This window comes from Leucopleurus acutus (genome assembly GCF_964270905.1).
Source record: "Leucopleurus acutus genome assembly, chromosome: 16".
NCBI lineage: Eukaryota > Metazoa > Chordata > Mammalia > Artiodactyla > Delphinidae > Leucopleurus > Leucopleurus acutus.
In genome coordinates, this window is record NC_139158.1 from 57,771,803 (window position 1) to 57,798,850 (window position 27,048).

Genomic DNA, 27,048 nt, shown 5'->3' on the forward strand with positions numbered 1-27,048 from the left:
GTACCCAAGTCATACTCCTGCACATTGCTAATATATCCATAGAGAGGGCAGTGACCAAAGATAATCAGCATGACCACTTGGCCAGTTTTCAATGTGACAATGTGTGCTGAGTGCCCAACCACTGCATACTGCTCCTTTGCTTTAGGGGACAACAATCCCCATGATTCATTATGAATATGAAACACTCTCAACTCATTGGTCACATTCCCTGTTGAATCAATTTTTCCTCCGTACATGTAAATTTTATCCTATGGAAAAAAATGTAAACAAAATTCTAAAAAACATCAAAAGGGTCAAATCTAAACACAGAAAAAGGAACAGTTCAAAACCTCAATATTATTCTTAGCTTAAAAAGTGTTAGTGAAAAGCACCTTTCAGTGAATTATTAGGTAAAGGATGTAGAAAGAACAAAATAAAATAAATCTAACCTATATCCCTAATACTTTGCCACTTTTCTTGGACTTCCTCACACAAGATCTTTTACAATATAAAATGGCTTGGAAAAATAAAGTTGAAATAAACTAAAAAACAGGGAAATGAAAATGATTACTCAGTTACATTGTAAAGTCGCTATCCTTGGCTAAACTTGCTAATGAATGTAAAAGCTAACCTATACTAGATTAATTTTTAACCATTTAGTATCACAATCATAATATCCCAGTTTGAATATGAATCCATTTAAATCTCTCGGGTTAAAGTAGTTTCAACTTTAATTTCCACTTATAACTTAGCCAATTATATACCCCCCACATTAGAAAGTTTTCCCCCAATTAAAAATCAACATGGAAGTCAAAATCAGAGACAGAAAGTAGAATGGTGGTTGCCAGGGGCAGGCAGGAGGAGGGAATGGGGAATTATTGCTGAATGGGCATAGAGTTGCAGTTTTACAAGATCAAAAGAATTACAAAGATGAAAAACAAAGCAAAAAAAAAAAAGAATTACCAAGATGGATGGTGATGATGGCTGCACAACATTATGAGTGAAATTACTATCACTGAATTGTACACTTAAAAATGGCTAAGTATGTTATACATACTCTACCACAATAAAAAAGATTAGAAAAAAAAATCCAACACTAAATAGCTATTTCAATCACATAATATGAGAAAGTGAAGAGTTCAGTTTCTAGCTTAGTACAGAGTGGAGACATTTTACCTTGTATAATGCTAAAGAATGACCATATCTAACAACCACATTGTTCACAGAACGGTTCAGTGCAAGCCACTCCCTAGAAGCAAGGTCATACCTACAAAACAAACAGATCATATTTTCACCCAAATGACAAAACAGAACATCTTGAAGTCTTTATTTGTGATCTAATCCACTTTGGAGATGCTCGTTAAATCTGCAATGGATATAGTGAGGTACCTGGGCAAACAAACCTAACATCTGGGCCTATGGGGCACATGAGAACTCAGGAAGGGGGAGCTGGGTTCCACAGCTCTGGGATGAGAAAGAAAATCTACTGGAATTTTCTAATGCTTCCTGAAAACCTCTTCTACACACTAAATCACTTGCAGGTTTGCATTATACTCAAGGAACTTTTATTACTATAACTTTTCTTTCATTTAACCATGCAAAAGTAAAGACAAATACTGAAAAAGGGATGATAACTAAGTTAAAAAAAATTCTTAGCCTTTCCTTTTATCTAATTTATTTTAAAAAGTAATATTTTCAAAAAAACTAGAATATCATTATAGCATTTCAATTATACTATGAATACACTTAAAGACCTTTAAAATATAAAAATGCCCAGAAGAAAATCATTTATACTCTTACATTGCAGCATTAATCACATTCAATATCTTAGAATATTAGTTTTGTTTTTGAGGAAAACATCATTCTATTGTTTTTATTAAAATTATACATACTCACTATAAAAAGGGTAATCAATGCAAAAAAAACAAAGAGCCAAAAACTTAAAAATGACCCCAGGGCTTCCCTGGTGGCGCAGTGGTTGAGAGTCCGCCTGCCGATGCAGGGGACACGGGTTCGTGCCCTGGTCCGGGAAGATCCCACGTGCCGTGGAGCGGCTGGGCCCCGTGAGCCATGGCCGCTGAGCCTGCACGTCCGTAGCCTGTGCTCCGCAATGGGGGAGGCCACAGCAGTGAGAGGCCCGCGTACCGCAAAAAAATAAATAAATAAAAAATAAAAATGACCCCACATTCTGTCATCTAGAAATGAATATCATTAAGTAAACATCATTCCAGACATTTTCTATGCATACATACAAATAGAAGAATAGACTGATAATATACATTTATACAAAGAGGATCCTAATATAGGTGAATTTTAATAAACAGTGTTAATTTTAATTTTATGTAATTTAATAGAAAAAAGAAACCAAAGGAAAACCAATAATACTGTTATATTTTAAATGTTTTTCTATAAGTTTCCCTGAATACAAGATTTTTAAATTATGAAAAACATTATGTAAACAAGAACATGTAAGAAAGTTTTATCACAACGTAATAGCAAAAAAGGGAAATAAATATCCATCAATAGAAAATGGATTAATAAATTATAGATATCTATATAACATTTATAGAGTGAATATACTCAAGCACTGTATTATTAACACAAATCTTGAAAAAATGTTAAGCTAAAAACGCAAACTGCAGAATACTGTTCCTGTAAAGACTAAAACAAGAAAATTTATTAACTCTAATAATGTTCATATATATTAAAAGTCTAAAGATAAGTATGTGAACAAATGACATCACAATATCAGGATATTGATTATCTCTGGGATTTCAGAGGGGCATGTGGGATCTTAACTATATTAGCAATGTTTTATTTCCTAACCTGGATGATGAATGTATTAGCATTCATTATTTTTCTCTAAACCTTTTCCTTTGTTTTAAATATTTTATACATGATTTGAAGAAAACATAAAATAGTGACATTCATTAAATATGAATAACACTTAAATCAATACCAGCTATTATTTTATGTATTTTTTTGAATATGCTACATTTTTAAAATACATGAAAAGTTATTTAGAGAGTAAACTCCCTTTAGTTTTAAAATTACATGTAATTTAATTTTGGACAGACTCCACTAACTTCCTACTTTGAAAGTTGAAAACATTAGCACCCACATTTCCTCCCATTTCTTCTCCCAATTTTTGTTATATAATTTTTACATTGTCCAGGTTCAAAACATGCACATCCCATTCTATAATTTCATAGTTATTTAGTACTGGATCTGTATTTTAGTTGAATCAGTCTCCTCACAGTCCTCTTACCACAACTTCTCCTTCTTGAGTCTTTAATTCTTAATTGGCTAGACTGCACTGTCAAGTGGTTATTCCTAGTGGAGATTATACGTGCTCCTCCCCGTAAATTCTTTCATGTTGAAGAATATCTGCTTGCTAGCTTTAGAGGTGAATGACATCTTGGCTGCATATAATACTCATGGGCCATCCTTTCTTTCCCGCACAACTTTGCTGACGCTGCTCCCTTGAATGTTGCTGGTATTGAATGCTGCCAGTGGAGGTCTGAGGCCAATCTGATTTTTTTCCACTTTTGTGTGGTTTGCTTTTCTGCTTGGAAGTCAGAAGTCTCAACCATTCTCATTCTCTCTCCCCCTCCTTTCTTCCCTCCCTCTCTCTAAATAAATAAATATACATAAATATATATATGTATTATATATAAATATATATGTATTTCTCTCACTGTTTTTTAAAGACACAATATTGTACTTTACTTATGGTAGAAATAACTTAAATCCATCCAGGTAAATGTTTTAACAAAATGGACTGCATACTACTGCAACTTTTATGGCATTCTGGAAAGTGTTTCCTAAGAAGAACTAGCATGGCTTCTGAAAAACACATATATACCATATGTTCCATATGTTCAAGCCAAAGGCCTGTTTCTTTAATCTTGAAAGAAAGGAAAGAAACAGAGGGAGCACAGAAACAAGTCTCCACGTGACCCAATCCATATCTCTTTCAAGTAACATGGAAGGTGCTCAATCTGTATCTTAATGCATTTTACTCTTCCTCAATCAATAACGTGTCAGCCCAAGAGCTGGTCAGAGACACTAAGGTGCCGGCAGGTGCTCAAATCTGGTTAAGATGAACTGCCAAAAGACACTTACATAACAGGTTGTCACTCTTTTCACAATACAGAGAAGCAAACACAAGACAAGAACAATGTTGAGGCAATAAACTGTAAGAAATGCCACGTGCCAAATAAACGCTCCTTCTTCTGGGAGCTGAGTCCAAGATAAAGGAATATTGAACAATTAGTTCTAAGATCTGGACATGCAGTTAAGCAAAGACAAACCTCAGGAATTCAGAAGTAGGTGTCTTCCATAAAGGTGCAGCCACCTCTCTCACAAACTCCTCCCTGATGGCTGGTAACACAATGTCCATCATGCCACAGGGCACATCCTCTGCCCCTCGCAGTGGCCTGGTATTCCAATTACAGTGTCTGGCCATCCAAAGACCACAGGAAAGGCTCTACAGAAATTGAACTTGACCCCAGCCAGCAGGAGTCAAGAACTACCTGAGGCTTCCCACCCAATAATTTGCCGTTTATCCTACAAGTTCAATAATTTGATCAAATCAGGTTTTGTCATTGAACAACTATAATATTTTTCCTGAAACATCTTGTACTATTTCAATCCACTTGTTCTATTTGTTAGGTTCTTTTCTTCAGTGACAGCAATTATCTGTATTATATTGGACCTTCTGTCTCCCATGTCTTTGCTTTTTCAAACTATTTAACTTTTTCATCTGTATTCATTGGAATCATGTCTACCAAGCTGGCAGCAGTTCGATTTTCATTGTAGTTTTTGCTGTGTGTAACTTATTTATATTTCTTTACATGTGTACTCTCCCATTTCATCTCATTGTTATTATCTTCTTGCTTTTCAGCTTGTTTTTCTGAATTCAAATTCTCATTATATTGATCCATAGCACAAAGCAGTTGGAAGGAATACTTTTCCTCTATGATCAGTTGTTGTCAGTTTTACAGGCTGTGTTCTTTCCTCTTTACCTTTTCACCATAGATATTTGCATTTGCTACAATGTCACTTCTTTTGTCTTGCTTGTGGTTAGACATTGCTATCCAGACATTACATTTGCAAACTGTGGGTGATTTCTTAATTCCTTTTCTACTGTATCTAAGACAAGTTTATCTTTGCATCCTAGCTTTAGTGTGAGAGTTGGCATTTTATGTTATGTCCACTTTTCTGAAGTCTGAAGAAATGCTGGGGCTCAGGTGGGGGTGGGGGTGTGCAGTCTATTTGAATAAAATATCCAGAGTCTATTCGCCTCTGAGATTTTGTTTAAGTGTCCTATCCCAGGGTTCAAATTTTGGGATAGCCAAATTACATAGGGGCCCTGACTTCTGGGCAGACTCAGCCACTTGATCAATTTCCCCCTTTTTCACTTGATCCTCCTTAGCAACTATTTCTTACACTACTCAGTTAAAAGGGCAAGAAAACAATGATATCCACTCAGTTTGCTTCTCTCTAGATTTGGGGCTATTAGTGAGAACTCTCAGAATTTCACTCATATGGTTTCTGTGGGGGCTTGCTGTTTCTGTGTGTCTGTTTTAAGTTTATCAGATTAGGTGATACTCCTTACCTTGTGTGGTTACCTGTTGCTCAAATTTCTTACTATTATTTTTTTAGCTTAAAAAAACCCTATTTTTTTGCTCAAGGGAAGGAAATTCAGTGACATTTCAATTGGAAATCTTAACCAGATGACCAAGATAATTTGTTTTGCAAGAGGACCCTTGGGTGACATAAAATGGGAAATGCTTTTTAATGCAACTTAAAAGTTTTGGGTTAACAGGGTTGTGGAGAAAATAGAGAGGGCAATTCCTGCAATATGCTTATATAAGAGTATAGACAATGATAAAATTTATGATCTAAGTTCCAGAAATACTCCCTCTAAAAGGAGTCACTATATTCACTTTTCATGAGTTAGTAAAAATTTATTTGAAACTATATTAGTATTTACACAAAATACATAAAGCTGTAAAAATCATGTTTTGATCAAGTACAAGAAGAGAAATGTTAAAACCTAAAAAATAAACGTGGAGATACATTCGTTAGATTACTCCTTTCTGCACGTGGACGCCGCCGAGTAAGCATCATTGACATCTTCCCTCTCCACTGCCGTCATGTCTAAGTCAGAGTCTCCCAAAGAGGCCAAACAACTGCAGAAGCTCTTCATCGGAGGTTTGAGCTTTGAAACAACTGATGCGAGTCTGAGGAGCCATTCTCAGCAATGGGGAGCGCGCACAGACTGTGTGGTGATGAGGGATCCAAACACCAATCGCTCCAGAGGCTTCGGGGTTGTCATGTATGCCACTGTGGAGGAGGTGGGTGCAGCCATGAAGGCAAGGCCACACAAGGTGGATGGAAGAGTTGTGGAACCAAAGAGGGCCGTCTCAAGAGAAGATTCTCAAAGACCTGGTGCCCACTTAACTATGAAAAAGATTTTTGTTAGTGGCATTAAAGAAGACACTGAAGAACATTATCTAAGAGATTATTTTGAACAGTACTGGAAAACTGAAGTGACTGAAATCATGACTGACTGAGGCAGTGGCAAAAAGAGAGGCATTGCTTTCGTAACCTTTGATGACCATGACTCCGTAGACAAGACTGTCATTCAGAAATATCACACAGTGAACGGCCACAACTGTGAAGTAAAGAAAGTCCTATCTAAGCAAGAGAAGGCTAGCGCTTCATCCAGCCAAAGTCGTCGAAGTGGTTCTGGAAGCTTTGGTGGTGGTCGTGGAGGGCGTTTTGGTGGGAATGACAGCTTTGGTCGTGGAGGAAACTTCAGTGGTTGAGGTGGCTTTGGTGGCAGCCACGGGGGTGGTGGCTATGGTGGCAGTGGGGATGACTATAATGGATTTGGTAATGATGGAAGCAATTCTGGAGGTGGTCGAAGCTACAGTGATTTTGGCAATTACAACGATCAATCTTCAAATTTTGGACCCATGAAAGGAGGAAACTTTGGAGGCAGAAGTTCTGGCCCTTATGGTGGTGGAGGCCAGTACTTTGCCAAACCACAAAACCAAGGTGGCTATGGCGGTTCCAGCAGCAGCAGTAGCTATGGCACTGGCAGAAGGTTTTAATTACTGCCAGGAAACAAAGCTTCGCAGGAGAGGAGAGCCAGATAAGTGACAGGGAAGCTACAGGTTACAACAGATTTGTGAACTCAGCCAAGCACAGTGCTGGCAGGGCCTAGCTGCTTCAAAGAAGACATGTTTTAGACAATACTCCTGTGTATGGGCAAAAAACCCTCGAGGACTGTATTCGCAACTAACTGTATAACAGGTTATTTTAGTTTCTATTCTGTGGAAAGTGTAAAGCATTCCAACAAAGGGTTTTAATGTAATTTTTTTTTGCACCCATGCTGTTGATTGCTAAATATAATCGTCTGATCATGACGCTGAATTAATGCGCCTTTTTTAAAAACGTGCTCTGTAAAGTTAGTCTACTCTGAAGACATTTTGGTAAACGACTGCAACAGTGTGAGGTCAGAATTTCTTCAGGGTGATGCCAGGTTCCATTTGAAATTTATTCACAACCTGCTTGTGAATAAAGCCAGCATCTTCAGAAACTTGGTGTAGTTGAACTGACAGTTACTGTGTTGTGACCTGGAGTTCACCGTTAAAAGGGTCACCCAAACAAAGTCATGAAGTTTTTTGGTTATTAATATGATTGTTGGCACATCCTATGTAATATATCTAAATAGAATTATTATGGTACAAGATAAAGTTATAGATGGGAATGAAGCTTGTTTATCACCCATTATCATGGGTAATCAATAAACTATTTAATACCCTCTTAAAAATAAATAAAATTAAAAAAAATAAACATGGCTTACAAGGTACACCTGTCAAAAGTAGTAGGTAACATCTATATTTCTAAGAACAAATATTTGTGAAAGAAATAAGATAATTCATTTACTCTCTTATTCATTTGATAAATACTTATTTGAGCACATTCTATGAGCTAAGCCGAATTGAGTAAACAAGGTCTCTAACCTTGGAGAACATATAGTGGAAAAGGCAGAAAATGAGCAAGCACAGCAATGGGCACAAGTAGAATAAAAATTATGAACACTGCTCTAAAGGAAATGAGAACTATGAAAAAAACCAGGGAGCACCTGTCTGAACTAGCTGATCGGGGAGGATCTCACTATGGGACATTTAACTGACAGGATACGTAAAGGAAGAAACCAGCCCTGAGGTACAATGGCAGGAACAGTCTAGATAAAGGGAAGAGCAAGCATAAGGAGTTTTAGGTAAGGAAAGAGGGCTGATGGGGCAGGAGGGGAGCAAGTTGAGTATGGGAAGGTAAGCAGCAGTCACATCAGGTAGGATCATTAAGTCCCATGGGAAGTCACTGAAGGGTTTTAAGAAGGTAGTAAATGATAAAATGTATACCCTAAAAAATCACCCCAGTTGATATTTAGAAAATGGATTAAGCAGAATGAATGGAAACAGACAGACTTTATAGGAACCTACTGCTGAATCCTAGATGAGAGATATTGGCAAGCTGGTCTTAAGAGAGAAAAGAATGAATATGACATGTATTTGGTGACAGAGTTGATGGGCTTGACATGAGATTATGCTATGAGGAGGTAAAGGAGAGGAAGTATCAAAATGACTCCCAGATTTCTTACTTCAAGGGAGGATGATGCCAGGAAGAAGTACAAAAATCACATAAATGGTAGAATATATGACTCATAGTATCTAGTATAACAGTGGAAGGGACAATCACCTTTACACCTTTAATTTTACCTTTACTTCTCAGGGTGGCAACACTAGAAGTAGTGAGAAGTGGTTAGATTAGGGATAGATTTTTTTTTTTTTTTTTGGCAGTACACGGGCCTCCCACCGCCGTGGCCTCTCCCGTTGCGGAGCACAGGCTCCGGACGCGCAGGCTCAGCAGCCACAGCTCACGGGCCCAGCCGCTCCGCAGCACGCGGGATCCTCCCAGACTGGGGTACGAACCCGCATCCCCTGCATCGGCAGGCGGACTCCCAACCACTGCACCACCAGGGAAGCCCTAGGGATAGATTTTAAAAGAAGAGCTAACAAGATCTGCTGACATATTGTGGCAGACAGACACTAGGGTGGTCTTCATGATCCCTGCCTCCTGGTGTTCATACCCATGTATATAATATCCTCCCCTCGAGTGTGAGCAGGATCTATGACTTGCTTCTAACCAACAGAATATGGCAAAAATAATGAGATGTCATTTCCATGACATCTATCCTGCTAGCAGACTCAGGCCAGAGACTCTCCCTGTGGCCTGATAAGTAAGCAGCCATACTGGGGAAACCCTACCAATAAGGAACTCTGGACAGACAGCCTCCAGGAGTTGAGGTGGCCTCCAGTTGACAGACAGCAAGAAGCCAGGGCCCTTAGTCCTACAACCACCAGGAAATGGGTGAGCTTGGAAATGGATTCCTGCCCAGTTGAACCTCTAAATTAGAACACAGGCCAGGTAACACCTTGATTGCTGAGAACCCAGTTAAGCCATGCCTAGAACCCTGACCAGCAGACACTATGAGGTAATAAATGTGTGTTGTTTTAATCTGCTAGTTTGTGGTAATTTACACAGCAAGAGATAACTAATACATATACTGATATGGAGTGTGAAAAAACAAGAAGTCAAGAATGACTCTGAAATTTTTGGCTTAAGCCAAATAGAAGAATGGAGTGGTCGTTTACTGAGATAGGGACTTCTGGGGCAAGAACAGGCTTGGAGGAAAGATCAGTTTGGGACACATGGAGTTTTAGATGCCTATTGAGATGTCAAATAAAGAGGTGGGGATATGGGAACAGGTGATAAGTCTAGGATGCAGATATAAATTTGGAAGTCACCAGCATAAAGGCCAAGATATTACATGAGATCACCAAGGGAGTGAATACACACTCTCACGGAAGGGGACCAAGGACTGAGCCCTGGGGCACATCATCAGGCTAAGGAGCCTGAGAAGGAATGGGAAGTTAGAAAAAATGTCAAGGAAGTATGGAGTCCTGGAAGCCAAGTGAAGAAACTGTTTAAAAGAGGAGGGAGAGACTAGTTTTATCGAATGTTTGTGAAAGATCAAGTAAGATGAGGAATAAGAACTGAAAATTTAAAATCCACTCCTTAGTCATACTAGCCACATTTCAAGTGCTCAATAACCACATGTGGATAGTGACATGACAGTGTAAACACAGAGCATTCCCATCATAACCAAAACAGAAACTGTCCACTGAACAGTTCTGATGTAAAGAAACAGAAGACAGAAAAATGAGCAATATGTAGGTAACTGCTAAATGTGGTGGTGGGAGTTTGTGGAAGTCCTCTTTTGATAACCTTTATCTTTCAAAACAGAAATGGGAAACAAGGCCACTAGCTGAGCAGGAAAACAGGAGAAAATGTGGTGGAGATCTAAAAAATGAAAAGACAGTATGACAGCTGAGCAGGAGAATGAGAGATGGAATAAGAAAGAATTAATGAAATGTAAACTCCTGTGGGAGTTGGGATTGTTGGAGTTCACCTAACCTCTTGACTCTGTACATGCATATCTTTTGCCAAACTTGGGCACTTTTCAACTATTATCTCTTCAAATACTTTTTCATACACACCCTCTTCCTCCTCTTCTTCCAAGGCTCCTCTGGTGACAGAAATGTTAAGATTTTTTGTTACAGTCCACAGGTCTCTGAAACTCTGTTCATCTTTTAAATGTTTTATTTTCTCTGCATTGTTCAGATTAAGGAATTTCTATTGTTCTATCTTCAAGTTCACTGATTCTCTCCTCTGTCCTCTCCATTCTGTTGTTGAGAGAACTGCTGAAGCATTTTTATAATGGCTGCTTTAAAATCTTTGTCAGATAACTCTAATATATGTGTCACCTTGGTGTCAGTATCTCTTGATTGCCTTTCTCATTCAAGTTGAGATTTTCCTGGCTCTTACCATGACAAATGATTTTCAATTGAAATCTCAACATTTTGGGTATCATGACACGAGACTGGACCTTATTTAAATCTTCTGTTATAGCAGGCCTCCTCTGACACCACCCCAGTGGAGAGAGGGAAAGTCTACTCATTACTGCTGTTGCTGCCAGACAGGCGTAGAAATCCAGGCTCCCCACAGTGTCTCCACTGATGTCACAGGGGTGGGGGAGGCCTCATTAATGCCTGGTGGAGAAGTAAATCTCAGCTCCCTATATGGCCTTCTCTAACCCTACTCTGGTGGGATGAGGGGTGGTGGTTGGAGCACCTCACTTTATCCTGGCATAAGTGGAAATCTAGACTCTATACTAACACTTTGCTAGCAGGGGTGGGGGTGAAGCCACAGTCCTTTCTGTGCTGTTTGTCTAAGGTCGAGTGGTTATTTTCTAAAAGTTTTCTGTCTTGCTAAGCTGCCCCTTTCCTGGTCCTCGGGCTAGAGAAAACAGGGTTTTCTTGGGGCTTTTTCAGCTTATACCTATTAACATTTCCAGACTGCTGATTTTTCCAACATCAAGTCTGAGATATATGAGACTAAAGGAAAACGCTTGGAACTTACGATTATGTCATTTTTTGGGTCTTGAGGTCCCTAATAAGACTGCCTTCTTCAGAGTTTTCTTATGTTTGTTTTATATATAATGTCCAGGTTTTTTAACTGTACTTATCATACAAAGAATAGGGGAAAATGACCTTCATTTATTTATGATTTTTTAAAATTTCCTTTTTCATATTCTATTTCTTTTTTTTCATATTCTATTTCTAAAGGAGTATCTTTTGTGTTTATTTACTCTGTGTTCCTTCTAGGTTTGTCTTTAAATCTGAAATTATTTTAAAATTCTTTCCTAACTTCTATCATCTCATTTCTGAATTTTTCTAGTCTTGGTTATATTGTTCTTTCATGTATTTTATCATTTTCTTATTGTATGTTAGCTTACTTTGGAATACTAAGTTATAATTTTTGTCAGTTTTTCTATTATGCTTTCACATTGAAGGGGTATTATTCTACTTATTCTCTTCTTTTTTATAATAACTTTCTATGAGATTTGACCTTGATATTTTTTCTGTTGCTAAATTTTAATTTTTTTAATTTAATTTTTTTGTAATTTAAAAAAAATTTTCCTGAACCCTTATAGGAGACGCTTGATTTAGCTAGTTTTTCTAGCTTCTCAGCTCACTAGCTCCTCTTCTGTTGTAGTGTAGTGTCCAACTATTTGGCACCTTACTTGAGATCTCCTAGCTCTGTTCCCCTCTCAGACTGTTATCTGGACTTTCTTTCTCTGCTGTCCCTGTCCTGTTCAATTTGAATTCTATTCCCAGCAGCTTTTCTTCAGTGTGGGACTTTCTCCTACAAAGAGTCTTTGGCTGGTTTTTTGAAAGTTAATAAGGCACAAACTGTTCCAGCACCTTCAGATCCTACTACAGATCCCTTGAGCTCATCCCCACTACTAGAACATGCAAAATCTTCCCAATTCCAGCTGCTGTTCTCAAAGCAGCTTGCTGAGCTTTCCAGCGGGTCTTTGGGTTTACTGCTGGTGGGCCCACCGCTCCCCTTTGCTTACTCCTACATAGATACTGATAGCACAAAGGTCTTGTAGCTGTCAATGGTTTAACCCCACCTATTTGTGTGGATGCCTTCTGACCAAGTTTGTTATAGATACTATCCATGTGTTTTTTATTTTGCTATCCTAGTTGTTCTCTGTGCTTTAGTGACTATGTTTGGGGGATTCAGAAACTATACTATTACTGCCATATTTCCAGAATTCCTTAAAGAACAGATGCTGATTTTTGACAATCTTCATTAGTAGAAAATGTTTAGAAAAACTTTCCAGGGCACAAAATCAGCACAACTGTAGGTGTTCAAAAATTTCTCCCCAAAGTCAAACTCCATAGCTAATTCCACTGTGAAAACATACTCTCCCTTCAGGATGAGCAGCATGGAACCAGCAAAAGACCTTGAACCCTGGGAAGTATTAAAGAATGGCATAATTTCCACTAGCAAACTATAAATGCAAGCCGTTTAACCTATAGAAATGTTAATTAAATTAAGAGGCAAAGCAATCCCCTATTTATATAGAACCTATTATATATATCTAACACAAAATCTGAAAGACAGTGTCTGGAAAAGATGAATTGTTCTTTATTACAGCAATGAATTCTTTGTGGCTCCCAATTTCAAAAACTAAGAATATGTCCCCAAAAGTCTAGAATACAACTACTAAAATACTAACAGAGATTTTCTTCAGGAATGCAATTACTAATGATTTCTTTTCTTTTTACTTATCTCTACTTTAAATATTTTCAAAATGGAAAAGTAAGCTTCTTGTAAAAATTTTAAAACAACTTACGCTAGAACCATGTTGTAATCTGAGTGGTTGAACATATATCCTCCAACAACCCACATTATATTTCCATTGACCACAGCTTTGTGAGAGGCTCTGGGGAGCTTTAGGTTAGAATATTCCTCTTGTGTCCAAAATGACTGGTTAGCTGGTACAGGAACTGAACATCCAGGACCTAATAAAACATAATAAATTAGCTTCACAAAATGCAGCTTTAAAATTACTGCAATTCAGGAATTCCCTGGGAGTCCAGTGGTCAGTGTCCTGCACTTCCACTGCAGGGGGCCTGGGTTCAATCCCTGGTCAGGGGAACTAAGATTCCCACATGCAGTGCAGCAAGGACAAAAAAAAAAAAAAAAAGAAAACTACTGCATTTCAAGTTTGAATCATCTAAATACAACAAATTATCTAAAGAATATTTACAGTCTTTCCTTTAGCATCTAAATATCAGACATATCCCTTTAATTTGTGCTTTCAATTTACTCAAAGGTAGTGACCAAGGGTAATCTCTAATAAAATTCAAAATCACATACTTTCTAATGAAGACCTGACCATATCTAGGTTAGGATTTTTTAGTAATGAAATACTTGCTTAAGCAGCTCTCAGAGGAAAGAGTGTACAAAGGAATTATTAATTCAAATGAAAAACTTTAGGGACTTCCCTGGTGGTGCAGTGGTTAAGAATCTGCCTGCCAATGCAGGGGACATGGGTTCGATCCCTGGTCCAGGAGGATCCCACGTGCCGTGGAGCAACTAAGCTCGTGCGCCACAACTACTGAGCCCGCGCACCTAGAGCCTGTGCTCCGCAATAAGAGAAGCCACTGCAATGAGAAGCCTGCGCAACGCAACAAGGAGTAGCTCCCACTTGTCTCAACTAGAGAAAGTTCACATGCAGCCAGGAAGACCCAACGCAGCCAAAAATAAATAAATTTTTGAAAAAAAAAACAAAAAAAACTTTAGAGCTAAAATGTAAAGACTAGTCCTGGGAGTATTACAAACCATCCATTTCCAAAATCAAGAAACTCCTTTTTTGAGAGGTTTGGCTTCTGCTCCAACATTTGCAAAGTGGTAGGTAGTCAAATACTTCAATTATTTAACTGCTCAATGTCAGCCAAACCGAACAAACTAAAGCATCTAAACAAGCACATTTCTGGAAATTCAAAATAAATGTGTTCAAGAAAGGGGTAAATGTATTAAAAAAAACCCAAAAAACTAAATCAGTAACAGCTGCTATCACCCACCCCTTGAAGAATTTGCTAAAGGGCTTCTTTAATAATCTGTATCTGCAGATAATTCCAATAACTGACTGCTTTAGGATTCTACTGTATAATCAACCCCAATTTTCTCTGAATTTATTGAAAGTTTCTGTGGAGAGACCATTATTGTCAGCTCTTGTTCCACCTCCCAGCTTGGTTCTCTATGTCTTATGGCTGAGACCAAGTTCTCTAAATTCATGAATGAACTGCAAAGACTGTTAAACTGCTCCACATCTCTAGAGACCACAACCATACATCTATGAATTCAAGGATTTGTAAGAAGCTGAATAAAGAGATATGAAAATTTAAACGCTTCCTGATATTTGATTAACATAAATGGTACAGATATTAGGAATAAAGTCAATCTACAACTTATTAAACTAGAAACATTCTGTAAATTGAAAGAAAAAAAAAGAAACAAAGAAGTTCCTACCCTGCCACTCTGAGAAGCAGGAGCATCCTCTGACATCACTTGAATTGCAGATGCCTCGATGAGGAAAACCACAGTTATTTACACAGTGAGGGATGTCACATGCTTCACCTTTCCAGTTTTCAGAACATTCACATTGAACAGTGTTGCTGCTATTACTGATCTTACATTCTCCTCGGCCTGAGCAATTATTCGGACACATGTCAAAACTATAAAAATAGTGGGGGGAAATTAAATCAACACAAAGCAACATTTTGATTAACTTAGCAGAACTTCCTCCTACACAAGGCTTAAGAAATCTTACTGTCTAGCCAGTTCATTCACAAGCGTAATTGCAGTACTTACCATTTAGCCTAAATGGGATCACTCAACCCTGCAGAACTAGGGCAAGTAATAAAATCAAATTAAACCTGTTGGATTCTCATAAGAGGAGACAGTTAAAGAGATTACAAGAAGAGAAGAGATTCTTGCAAAATATCCAGGCTTAGCTCCTTAAGGACAGGATGACTAAACTAATTCTTGGTAGCCCACAAATGGTGAGCATTATAAAATTGCCAAATGCATGCTAGCAAGGCTGGAGAAGAAAAGGATAAAACAAATTGCAAACAATACACTACCATCCTCATTCCTCTGGATAGTCTCTAAAAGTTTACAGAATTTGCTTAAGATTATTGCTCAGATTGGTGTGTATTAAATTCCTTAGCAAGTTTATCTACCCATCTCAGATGCAAGAAAAGGGAGGGGTAGTTTAACTTAATACATGAGTTTAACTTAATACATGAGTTTAAAGTGTTGCATAGTAACGTGACAATGATATTGACAACACTTTGAAAAGACATAATTCTGATTTTAAAAAGGGGGGATAACAGGATTAGCAAGATACTGTAAGAGTGTAAAGAAAACTAAAAAGGAATTTTGTAGCAAAGCATGCCAGAAAATCAGGAATCAGTTACAAAACAAGCTAATTAACATTCACACCTACACCCTAACGTCAGTTCACGATACATTTATAATAAAATTTTATAAGTATGTGTATATAGTATTTTTATAATCTATGTTATAATATAATATAATAAATGCATATGCCTACTTTTCAAACCCAGGCTTGTGATGAGCTGCCCAGGCTGCTAAGTCACAAACCTTGGGTACCTGAAAAACTGAATCACCATACCAATCAAGATAAAGATGGCTTTAACTAGGGTTGAAAGACTACTGAGATTCTGAGAAAATGGGCAAGAAAAAGAACCCAGTATAAAGGTTACACATGGGGGTTATCAGCTATACCAGGAGTTGTCAAACGTATTGTGTAAAAGGCCAGATAATATATATTTTAGGTTTTGTGGGCCACAGAAGTTCTTTATCACAGACCCCCTGCTTATGGCATTTTATGAATTTAACTACTTCTGAAAATAAACATTTCTTAGGAAAAAAAGGTAAAGACAGAAGTTAGCTTCTCTCCTACTGCAACAAATTCCAAAAGCTGCCCAGAGTCTGTCTGTCTACATTTCCTTTGTAACCTCAACTAAGTTGTCATCAATGGGCCAACTACTGAGTACATGAAAACTACTAATATTTGTTAAATTGTACTTAGCAAACTCCTCCAAAGTTTTTATCCATTGGCAGGAATGGATAATGCCCCTCTTTTCCAGGAGACGCTCAACAGCAGCAAGACCTGGGTTGCAACTCTGGTCCCACTGCTTTGACAATTTACTTTACCTTTTCCTGCCACTTGCCTCATTTATAAAAGAAGTAGAAAAACAGTGGCTGTAACTGAGTTTTTAAAAGAACTTTAAATGAGAAAATTCATGCAAACTGCTTAGCATAATGGCTGGCACACTGTAAACCCTCAATATGTTAGTCATTATTATTGTTAAAACAAAGTATACAGTCTTCTGAAAAAAATCACAAATATTAGACTTAAATATCTTACTTGTAAGTGATATTAAATCCAGTCAAATTATAAGCAGCATCACTAAAAAAATGCAGCAGGGCATAACCTGATGTGGCAACGACCTCTGGGACAGTCTCGTTGCCATCTCTCTCAGGAACAATGAGGCCACTGAAATGAAAACACATGTCTTATAAAGGGAAGCATAATCACAGACACATCACATGGTGACAGAACACGAATTCAACTGGATTTCACCCTTGCAATTTAAAAAGCCACTTATAGGAAGAGGGCCAAATTCCTGTGATAAATGCACAGGAACAGATCTGAATCTTTTGCTAAGCTCTTCTCTATTGTAGGTTATATATATATATATATATATATATATATATATATGTTTTTTTTTTTTTTTTGCGGTACGCGGGTCTCTCACTGTTGTGGCCTCTCCCATTGTGGAGCACAGGCTCCGGACGCGCAGGCTCAGCGGCCATGGCTCACGGGCCCAGCCGCTCCGCAGCATGTGGGATCTTCCCTGACCGGGGCACGAACCCGTGTCCCCTGCATCGGCAGGTGGACTCTCAACCACTGCGCCACCAGTGAAGCCCCTAGGTTATATTTTAAATGAGATTTGAAACCGACGACCCTATTCTTTTTTTTTTTAAGTAAAACATTTTATAATACTCCTTTGAAAAACTGAGTAAACCTCCACAATCACAGAAAGTAACAAACTTTATGAGTTCATGGATACCAAACATATACCATTGAAAGACATGAAAAGTAAAAATAGAAATAAAAGTTTGATATACAAACATCCATCATCCCAATACTATTAGCATTCTGATGTACTTTCTTTGTTTAATTGATACCATGTTACATATCATATTCTATTTTACAGGTAATATACCATAAGCATTTCTATGTCTCTAAGAGCTCCCTCAGAACTTTTAGAACCTTACTCAGAGCTCAGCCCACAACAGTATCTGTTGGGTGTCTACAAAGAGAAAGAATTACCGAGTCAAAGGTCTAAATGATGGCTTTAAGGCTCTTAATCCATATACCAATTTGCTTTCCAGAAGAGAGATGGTGACTTGAAATCCCACCGATAGAGAATGAAAGGGTCCATCCCACCTAACCCCGCCAACAAGGAGAATTACCAGTCCTACTTTAGTTTTGCTAATTTAATATGTGAAAGTGATTTTTTTAACCTGTGGTTTTGAGCTTCTCTTATACTCCTGAGGTTAATCATTTTTCCTATGTTTACTTGCATCTTTTGCTTTTCTTCATATGCTCCTATCTTTTGCCCAGTTATTGTTCAGTACCACCATCATCTCACTCAGTTAAAGCCTAACTCCTTACCAGGCCCTGTGCAATCTGTTCCACACACACAATCCCATCCGATGAACAAACGTCTCATGTATTACAGATGGTCCCCGACTTACAATGGTTCGACTTACAATTTTTTGACTTACAGTTTTTTGACCTACAATTTTTTGACTTTACAATGGTACAAAAGGGATACACATTCAGTAGAAACTGTACTTAGAATTTTGACCTTTTCCCAGGCTAGCGATATGCTGTTGATACTCTCTCACGATGCTGGGCACCAGCACAAAGCTGTAGCTCCCAGTCAGCCACACGATCACAAGGGTAAACAACCAATACATGTACAACCACTCTGTACCCAGACAACCTTTCTGTTTTTCACTTTCAGTACAGTATTCAAAATTACATGAGATATTCAACATTATAAAATAGGCTTTGTGTTAGATGACTTTGCCCAACTGTAGGCTAATGTAAGTGTTCTGAGCACATTTAAGGTGGGCTAGGCTAAGCTATGATGTTCGGTAGGTGAGGTGTATTAAATGCATTTCAACTTACAATATTTTTAACATACAATGGGTTTATCAGGACATAATCCCATCATAAGCCAAGGAAGATCTGTACTCTCTTCCTTTCACTGGCTCAACCCCAGCCACACGGGCCTCTTTTCTTTCCTAAAGCACATACTTTTGGGCTGATGACTATCTCAAATGCTCATTCATTATGACCTAGCAATTCTATTTCTTAGTAGAAGAAACACTTGCTCACATACACAAATATATAAGAATCCTCACCGCAGCACTATTCAGAATGAGAACAGGTTGAAAACCACCTAAATGGTCATCTGGGAGCTGGATGAATGAGTCATTACATACGTTAGGTCTGCAGGACTGACAAGGCGCTCATCAAGGCATTCTGATGAGTAGGAATAAAAACAAGCTGCAAGACGATGGGCCTAGTATATGTGTACATTTATGTGTATTTATACAAGTGCATATAAAAATGAGTGGAAGAGCATATAAGCAGGGTGTGAGGAGGAAGAAGGGATGGGATTTTCATTCAACAAGTTTTTAATATGCAGGCAGAACTAGGGGTTGCAAAACGGTGAAGCATTTTCTACTATGCATTCAACTAACAAATACTAAGTACTTACTACAAGTGAGGCACTGTTCTAGGTACCAGGAATACAACAGTGAAGACGTCTCTGCCTTTACTGGAGTTCATGCCAGAGAAAGAATAAGCCTAGATACGAACCCCCAACCCCTGGCCCACAGGTGTGTATATATAATGCCAGGTAGAGGTAAATACTATGAAGGGAAATAAAACAGAGTAAAAGAACAGAAAGTGCTACTTTAGAAAGGGCATTTAGGGAAGGACTCTTGGAAGAAATGACATTTGATCACAGACCTAAATGAAGGTTTCAACCATCATCATGCTTTCATCAGTTTTATATACCAGAATCCCCTAAAATGATGAGGGGTAAGTACTTGCAAGAGCAGGGCCACCTAGAAACACGTATGTCAAAAGCAATCTTGCCGTAAGAAATACTGGCACAGTAAAGGACTGGGGGACTCAGTCACATGTAGGACACTCTGTTATCTTAGCATGAGCTTCAGGGTCAGAGACGTGAGCTCCAATTCTTGTTCCACAAGCCTGTGCATGTCACTGACATCTCTGAGCCTTAGCTTCCTCAAAAGCACAATGAAAGAAATCCTATCTACCTCACAGCAATGTAATGAGAAACTGTTAAAGCATGTGAAGGGCTTAAATAGCATCTCACACTAGTAGGTGCTCAATAAGAGATAGCTAATGGTATTTATTATTTATATGGTGGGGACATTTAAATGTATAGAACGAATGGCAGAATGGGTGGAGGGAGAAAGAATGGAGAGTCAGAAGGAGTGGGAGGGCCACCTGCACTAGATGACCACATTGCTGGAGAAAGGGGATCAGCTTCCCTACTGTCAGAGAGACTTAGGCATTTGCTTCTTTTCACTTCAAAAACTTGTGACAGCTTCAGAATGTGCTTTTTCCCAGTGTGAAAATAAAACAACTGGTTTATGACAAAAATAAACTTTGTACAGAATAAATGAATATAAACCTCAACCCAGTGTGCAAGGCAATAGAAAGTGTGTGGGTGAGAAAGTGATGCTGCAGGCTTGCCGTTCAACTGTCACCCTGAGCTGCCTCCACCACCCTGTCCCCTGCCCCTAGGCAGGTAAATAAATGCAGGCTCAGTTTAGGCTGCAGCCAGCTGTTCAACTTGAGAAAATCAAGAACTGCTTGCCCTGGGGTTCTTCATAATCTTATATTGTAAACACAGAGTACCATTGTTTAGAACCATTTCTGAAAATCGCTGAACTAAAGATACTGTCTTAATTCAACATAACTGTCCCAGACAGATATAGGCTCTCTGAACACACCTGGGGCACAGCCTGACTTTCCCAACTACACTATGTTAAGTTTACATAGTTGGCAAATCCTCAGTTTGACACACCTCTCTCCTTGCAAAACTATACACGCAAGGACAGGCAGATGTGGAAGGTAAGCCAGATTTTTAAAGTCAGGGTTAGGAGCCTGGGGATGGGTCCAAACAGCATCTATACTTCTGAGTGGTGAAGGAGGGTCCACAGCCACAAAAGAGGTGCCTGCCTTTGATTACCTGCCACAAACTGACCACGATTTCCATGGGGTGCTGGACAGGCTGACTCCCGCTTTCACGAGACTTCCTCTAACAGCTCTGCATCACAGCCTAAACAAATGTCTCATCAGTATTTGACTTTCTTAAAAATAACAACAAAAACCTCTAGAAGGAATAAGAATTTCCTCAGAGAGGAAAACTATTCTCCCTGCTCTATCACCACTACCACCTCTGCATCTCCCTACCAACAGATCTGAGCAGAGCGAGCAGGTACTCCACAAAGGTGCTGCACTTATGCATTTGTTGAAGTGAATGCACCACAAAGTCATAATGTTGTGCAGCTGGAAGAGACTTGCTCTAGTGGTTCTCAAATTTGTCCAGTAATGGAACTCTGTTTGTTAAACAAATTTTATTCAGAATTTCAGCATATAAAAGATAATGTGATCAACCAGTTCAGAGTCAAATTAAACTTCATGGACTGCAATACACCCAGAGAAAACACAGTACAACACCTTCATTTTAGGCTTCAGAAGATGAGAACTAGAGTGCTTAAATGAACTATTCAGACTCATGCAGAGCCTTGGGCAGAACGCAGATTAAAAGTCCAAATCTTCTGAATCCTGTGTGGCTCTCTTTTTCTTTATTTGGGTGAACTATCTGCCGCCAGGCTCACTCCACTCTGGGCCCCCAGCACATCACCACTGGGTTGATTCCTCTATCCAAAGTCCTCCTGACCCAACAGCACTCCTCAGCTCCCCATCTTGTGACATTGCCTTATGACCTAAACAGTTATTTTCAAATTCTTCCGCACATCAATGCTTCAGGGGTTCTGTGTTTCAGGTAAATTTCAATTATTAAACATACATTATCTCACTATGATTTTAGAAAATGCACACTCAATTATGTCATAGGTTAAATTTTAACACAATCAATGCATTAATTTATACATTTCAGTAAATAAACTTTTTTATAGAAGCTTAAAAATCCTCCTGTTGTCTGTACATATACTGTGGCTTCTCTCAAAAGTCACTGACTAAAACAGTTATACCCTTCTGCTTGTTTTGTGGTTGCTGTTGGTTCACATGTCTGCTCATTAAATACACAGTCTGGGTGAACTACAGGGTTATGCATACCCTCTTGGCAGATGTTCCCACAGGGCTATTGGCAAGCTGATTCAAAGTGCCTGGCACATAAAGAGAGGACTCCATGAGTTTTGATTAACAAATGCAGTATCAAGTAAACCTCCAACAAGTACTATTATCATGATAACATCATACTACAGATAGTTTTTGTGCTGTGTTAAAGTTTGGGGTGCCTCTTGCTATAAGACAAGGTATGAGTCAAATTCTGGCATAAAGATGTATATGCCCAACATGTAGCCAATATTTTGATGCTTAGCATGGCCTATCCACGCTGTTCTTTGGCCCTCTAAGTGAATCTCTAAAACCCAGAAAATGGCCTTGGTTCTCAGTTCAAAGACATGTTGCAGAGATTTCTAAGCCAAAGGGAGTAGAGAAATACAAGGGCACATTAGTTCCCTGATCTCAGCTGTCCTTTGCCTCCTCATGTTCTGTTCACTCTCTGTTATCTCCTCACCTACAAGAGACATCAACCAGCCCCATGTGAGGAATACAAAAAATATTTGTTAAATTGATTTCTTTTAAAGTCAGGGAAATCAAATATTTGAGGGAAAGAAATCCAGAAAGTCAGCTGACAACTATGACTCTCTAAGGATACACATTTTAGAAAAAATATATTTAAAAAATCCTCTATCAAGTAAAAGGAAGAAAAATAAAACAGTTTTGAATTTGCATGTGGTCAAAAATATAATAAACAACACAGCTACTTACTGTTAATAAAAAGTAAAATGTCAAAACAATTCAGAGCACCCCATGTATTTGGTGTTAAGCTGTTTAACAACAAACACAGAATATACTGTAGAAAAAAAATCACAACACGTAACTGGAATGTTCCTCATTCTCCACAGGTAACCACTGTTCATTTTATGTATACTCTTCCAAAACTTTTCCCTCACCCATATTAAGGTATATACATAATTACACATCACACACACACACACACACACACACACACACACAGAGCTATATCTGAATTCAACAAATAACTCCTGAATGCCTATGCAATGAAGAACACAACAAGGATCAAGATAAACATGGTTCCTGATTTAATTTTTCACAGAAATAATATATTCGATATATTGCTCACAAAACATTTTTAGATGTAAACTTCACCACCACCACAAGAAGTAGGTAAATTTGATACTACTATCACAACTTTATAGATCAGGAAACTAAAAAGAGAGGTCAAGTACTCTGCCCAAAAACTCACCCAGAAGCTACAGGAAACCAAGTTAGGACTAGCACACAAGTGATAGGACTCCATAACTAGTACTCTTTCCATGAAGTAAATGTTTTAAGTGATAAAAAAGGTGAATCCAGTAAGAATACAATCTAGGAGATACATAAATGCAGAAATCAAACAATGGTTAACCAGTATTTATATGACTGAGCTTACCTAAAGGCAGCAACTAGAGGTGCGTAAATTGAGTCCCCATCATAAACATATAAATGGTCCCAACTACACTCTGTAGCAAAATGATTGAAACGAAGTCTCATTATTCTATTTGGCCTGAAAAGAACAGAAAAAAGTAATTTATAATAATCATAATCACTATAAAACATTTGAGAAAAAAATATAGATTTTTAAAGAATTTATATATAAAGAAGAAATTAATAGTATGTAATCAGTACTCCTTCACTTGTCAAAGATTTCCTTAGTACTTTCTATGTGCTAGAGACCACTAAATATGCAATGGTAAACAAAATAGACATGGTCTATGCATCTTTGGGCCTTATAGTCTATACAGCGGCCATTCTTTACCAATCCATCAGCCTTTCTTATTCAACTTAAGATTTCATACTACATCATTTTACAAACACACCTGCCAATCCTCTAAACTCACCTGCCCCTCTGCCTTTTCATGGAACTCCCTGGAAGAAGCCCTGGTACAGAGAAAACCAAGCCATGCTGGAGAAAGTCACAACATTGGGTAGGCTGGTTCCAATACTGGTGCTTCGATTCTGCCAGCAGTCCTACTACTAGTTCTCAATTTCTATTTCAGACCACCCAGTCCCACCTCCCTGCTTATGCTCAGCACTCAGACAAAAATTTCTCAAATTCCCACTTTCTAAAATAGATACATCTACCTACTTTTCCTTCCATCTCTCAAATATTTAACATCTCCGTCTCATCTGAAACTTCCAAGTCCAGACTTAAATCTCTTTAAGTATCACATATTTTACAAAAAACAACAAAACACAAAAAACTTTAAATCCCAACTCTCCTTCCAGCTACTATCAGACCTATCCCTTTCTCCTCTGAAACTCCTCAAGAGACTTCGGTTTTCTCCATTTCCTCACATCCCACTCACCTTTTTACTCTCCAACCTGGCTTTAGGCCAAAGACTCTACTCCAAAAGTTCTTGGTAATATCAACACCATCTATATACTGGTGATTCCTAACTATATGTCTCCAGCCTGAACCTTTCATCTACCCCATACTTCTTGTCTAACCAAACAATTAAATAAATACATAAACAAGTTAACTCACATGGTGATGAATACTGGGAAGAAATTAAAGGAATGTGATGTAGTAGTACAACAGGTGGTGGGGAGATACCCCAGAAAGTTTTGGAAAAGATCAGAATGGCGAGAGATAAGCCATGTGAAAAGTCTGGGGGGACAATGTTTCAGGCAGATAGAATAACAGTCTTAAAGTTTTAGACTTTAGAAGTTGATGTGTCCAAGCAACGTGAAGAAAATCAGCATGTCTGAAACATAGCAAACAGAAGGAATAAGATAAGAAGTGAGTGAGAGGTGGGCAAGGGGCAAAAGTAAAAACCGGAGGCCAATTTCAAGGCTATTACGTGGCCCAGGAAAGAGAGGATGGCTGGTGGTTCTTAAAATAACTGTAGAGTTGAAGATGAAGAGGATTGGGGAGATATTCTTGAGGGGAAAACTGATAGAACTTACTGACAGGCTGAATATGTGGATAAGGAAACGGAGGATTTGAAGTTTTTTGCTTAGTTTTATGCTTAGGCTGAGGTGGAGCAACCACTGACAGCACACTCAGAGCAACAGTGGAGAAGAACATCAGATGGGAGTGAACTGGTAGAAAGGGCAAGGGCAGACAGCTCCTTAGAGCAGCAGTTCTCAGAGTATGGTCCACACAATGCCAGGGTCCCTGAGGCCCTTTTAGGAGGTCCAAGAGGTAAAAACTATGGTTATTTAGACTTGGATATCTGGTAGATATTTTCTTGAAAATGAACAAAGCAAGCCTGTATTTGTTGCCAAAGAAAATATAAGCTTTCAAGCAATAATGAGTTTTGGAAAATTTGTACCTACCACCCAGATACAACTTCCCAATACTTAAAATTTTCTGATGAGATTGATGGTGATTTTTAACTACGGTGATGTTTTAAATTTCATATAATGAAATATATCGACATCTGGAAGACCTGCATAATTCAGTGAACCAATATTTTCTGAATGTTACAAAATCATGCATGGGTTAAAGATCTATTTAAAGTACAAGAAAACCAATTAAAAATTTTTTTTTTTATTTTTGGCCATGCCACACGGCATGTGGTATCTTAGTTCCCTGACCAGGGATCGAACCCATGCCCTCTGCAGTGGAAGCGTGGAGTCTTAACCATTGGACCGCCAGGGAAGTCCCATAGAAAACCAGTTTTAACTTAACAAGTTCTAAAAGTTCATTAGGATCATTTCAGATTCCACACTGCAATTCAGTTTTAAGAAATTACCACTTGTCCAGTTTTGGTCCAGTCTTCTAAGACCGTCCACAATTATTTTAAAGGGTTATTAATGGTTGCAATGCGAGTGAATGCATGTGACACTTTCTGCAAGAAGCTTTTAAGAAGCAGGTCTGCTTTCTCCGTACTTCCTCCTTCCCCTCCTGCTGGCTGCAGTTAGCCAACAGTGAAGCTAATGAATGAATGGCAGAGCTTGGGTCCTACTACCAATGGGAAGAAAGCTGCCTGCTGACCAGGAACACCTGCCTTGGAACTGTTATGTGAGGAAGAAATAAACTTCCATATGTTAAATCACTAAAAATAGTAAATAAATAAATAAGTAGGCCTATTAAAATCTCTTCCCTTCCCTACTACATATTCAAGTGAAGTCTAATCTTCTTCATATACCTCAACCATAATAAAATATTGTAACAGTTTTTTAACTATTACAACTGAAAATATACAAATTTCTGGTGTGTATAATTCATTTGCAAATCAACACAGAAGTTTTTTTCAATTAACATTGAAGATTAAGAAAAATAAGAAAATCAAATTCACTTGTCAAAGTAAAGGTTACCAAATAAAAAATATTTTAAGTTGCCACAGATTGTTAATTTTACATGTTGGAAAAGTAATCTCACAATGAGCTCTATCCTGAAGAAAAAAAAAAAAAACTTAGCCATTACTACTTACTGTCCTTCAATGAGCCATGTGCACTTTGTTTTATATTTATAATTTCCAGGTCCATCTGTTATAAACCCAGAAGATCCAGTTAGTCTGTAATTCAAAAAATAAAAAAATTAAAATGCATCAAAATTTCATATATTAATAATATCTTTCTTAATTCTCAATACAATCCAAGTGGGTACACTGATGCATACTATGACCAGAAGAAAAAGACTGGATAGTTATACACAGATTACACAAATCTGGATGAAACAAATTCATGCCATATACTTAAGAAAAGGGGATACAAATACATTAAAAACAACAGGAATGAACAAAAACATACATCTTTCTAGCTGAGATGGGAAAATCACACTTTGTTTCCATACAAATGGCCACAAGAAGTTAGTTATAAATATCAGTTGGTTTTTAAAAAACAAGGCCACACAGTTACCATTACAAGTAAAATGTGTAAATGCAATAAATAACGCTGTGGCCAGCATAACTATGATGCGCAAGCACATCAATCCACAACACACAACAGACCCACCACAGCTATTTAGTTGCTTCTTCTGAAGTGGCAATCTACCACACTCTGTGAGCAGTGCACATCAGCACCTGACTTCCCACACACATGCCAAGCTTGAAGTTTATCAATATTTTTAGGTCTTGCCAATATGACAGGTACATCTTAGT

At 38.2% G+C, this 27,048-nt stretch overlaps 1 protein-coding gene and 1 pseudogene across 5 annotated transcripts in view; one reads left to right on the plus strand and one right to left on the minus strand.

Moving 5' to 3' along the window:
- ATRN (attractin) overlaps positions 1-27,048 on the minus strand; it is a 175,850-nt gene that overhangs the window by 100,684 nt on the left and 48,118 nt on the right. For all 4 annotated transcript variants that reach the window (XM_082858005.1, XM_082858002.1, XM_082858004.1 and 1 more), the window contains exons 2-8: positions 26,380-26,463; positions 23,391-23,504; positions 16,937-17,065; positions 15,010-15,215; positions 13,328-13,496; positions 1,156-1,246; positions 5-248 (exon numbers count right to left, since the gene is read on the minus strand). In XM_082858005.1, the coding sequence (XP_082714131.1) occupies positions 5-248; positions 1,156-1,246; positions 13,328-13,496; positions 15,010-15,215; positions 16,937-17,065; positions 23,391-23,504; positions 26,380-26,463 (1,037 nt within the window). The remainder of the gene's footprint in view (positions 1-4; positions 249-1,155; positions 1,247-13,327; positions 13,497-15,009; positions 15,216-16,936; positions 17,066-23,390; positions 23,505-26,379; positions 26,464-27,048) is intronic.
- Positions 6,141-7,103, plus strand: LOC309973649 (heterogeneous nuclear ribonucleoprotein A1-like; annotated as a pseudogene). Its single transcript has one exon. The product of its transcript is annotated as a heterogeneous nuclear ribonucleoprotein A1-like (transcript).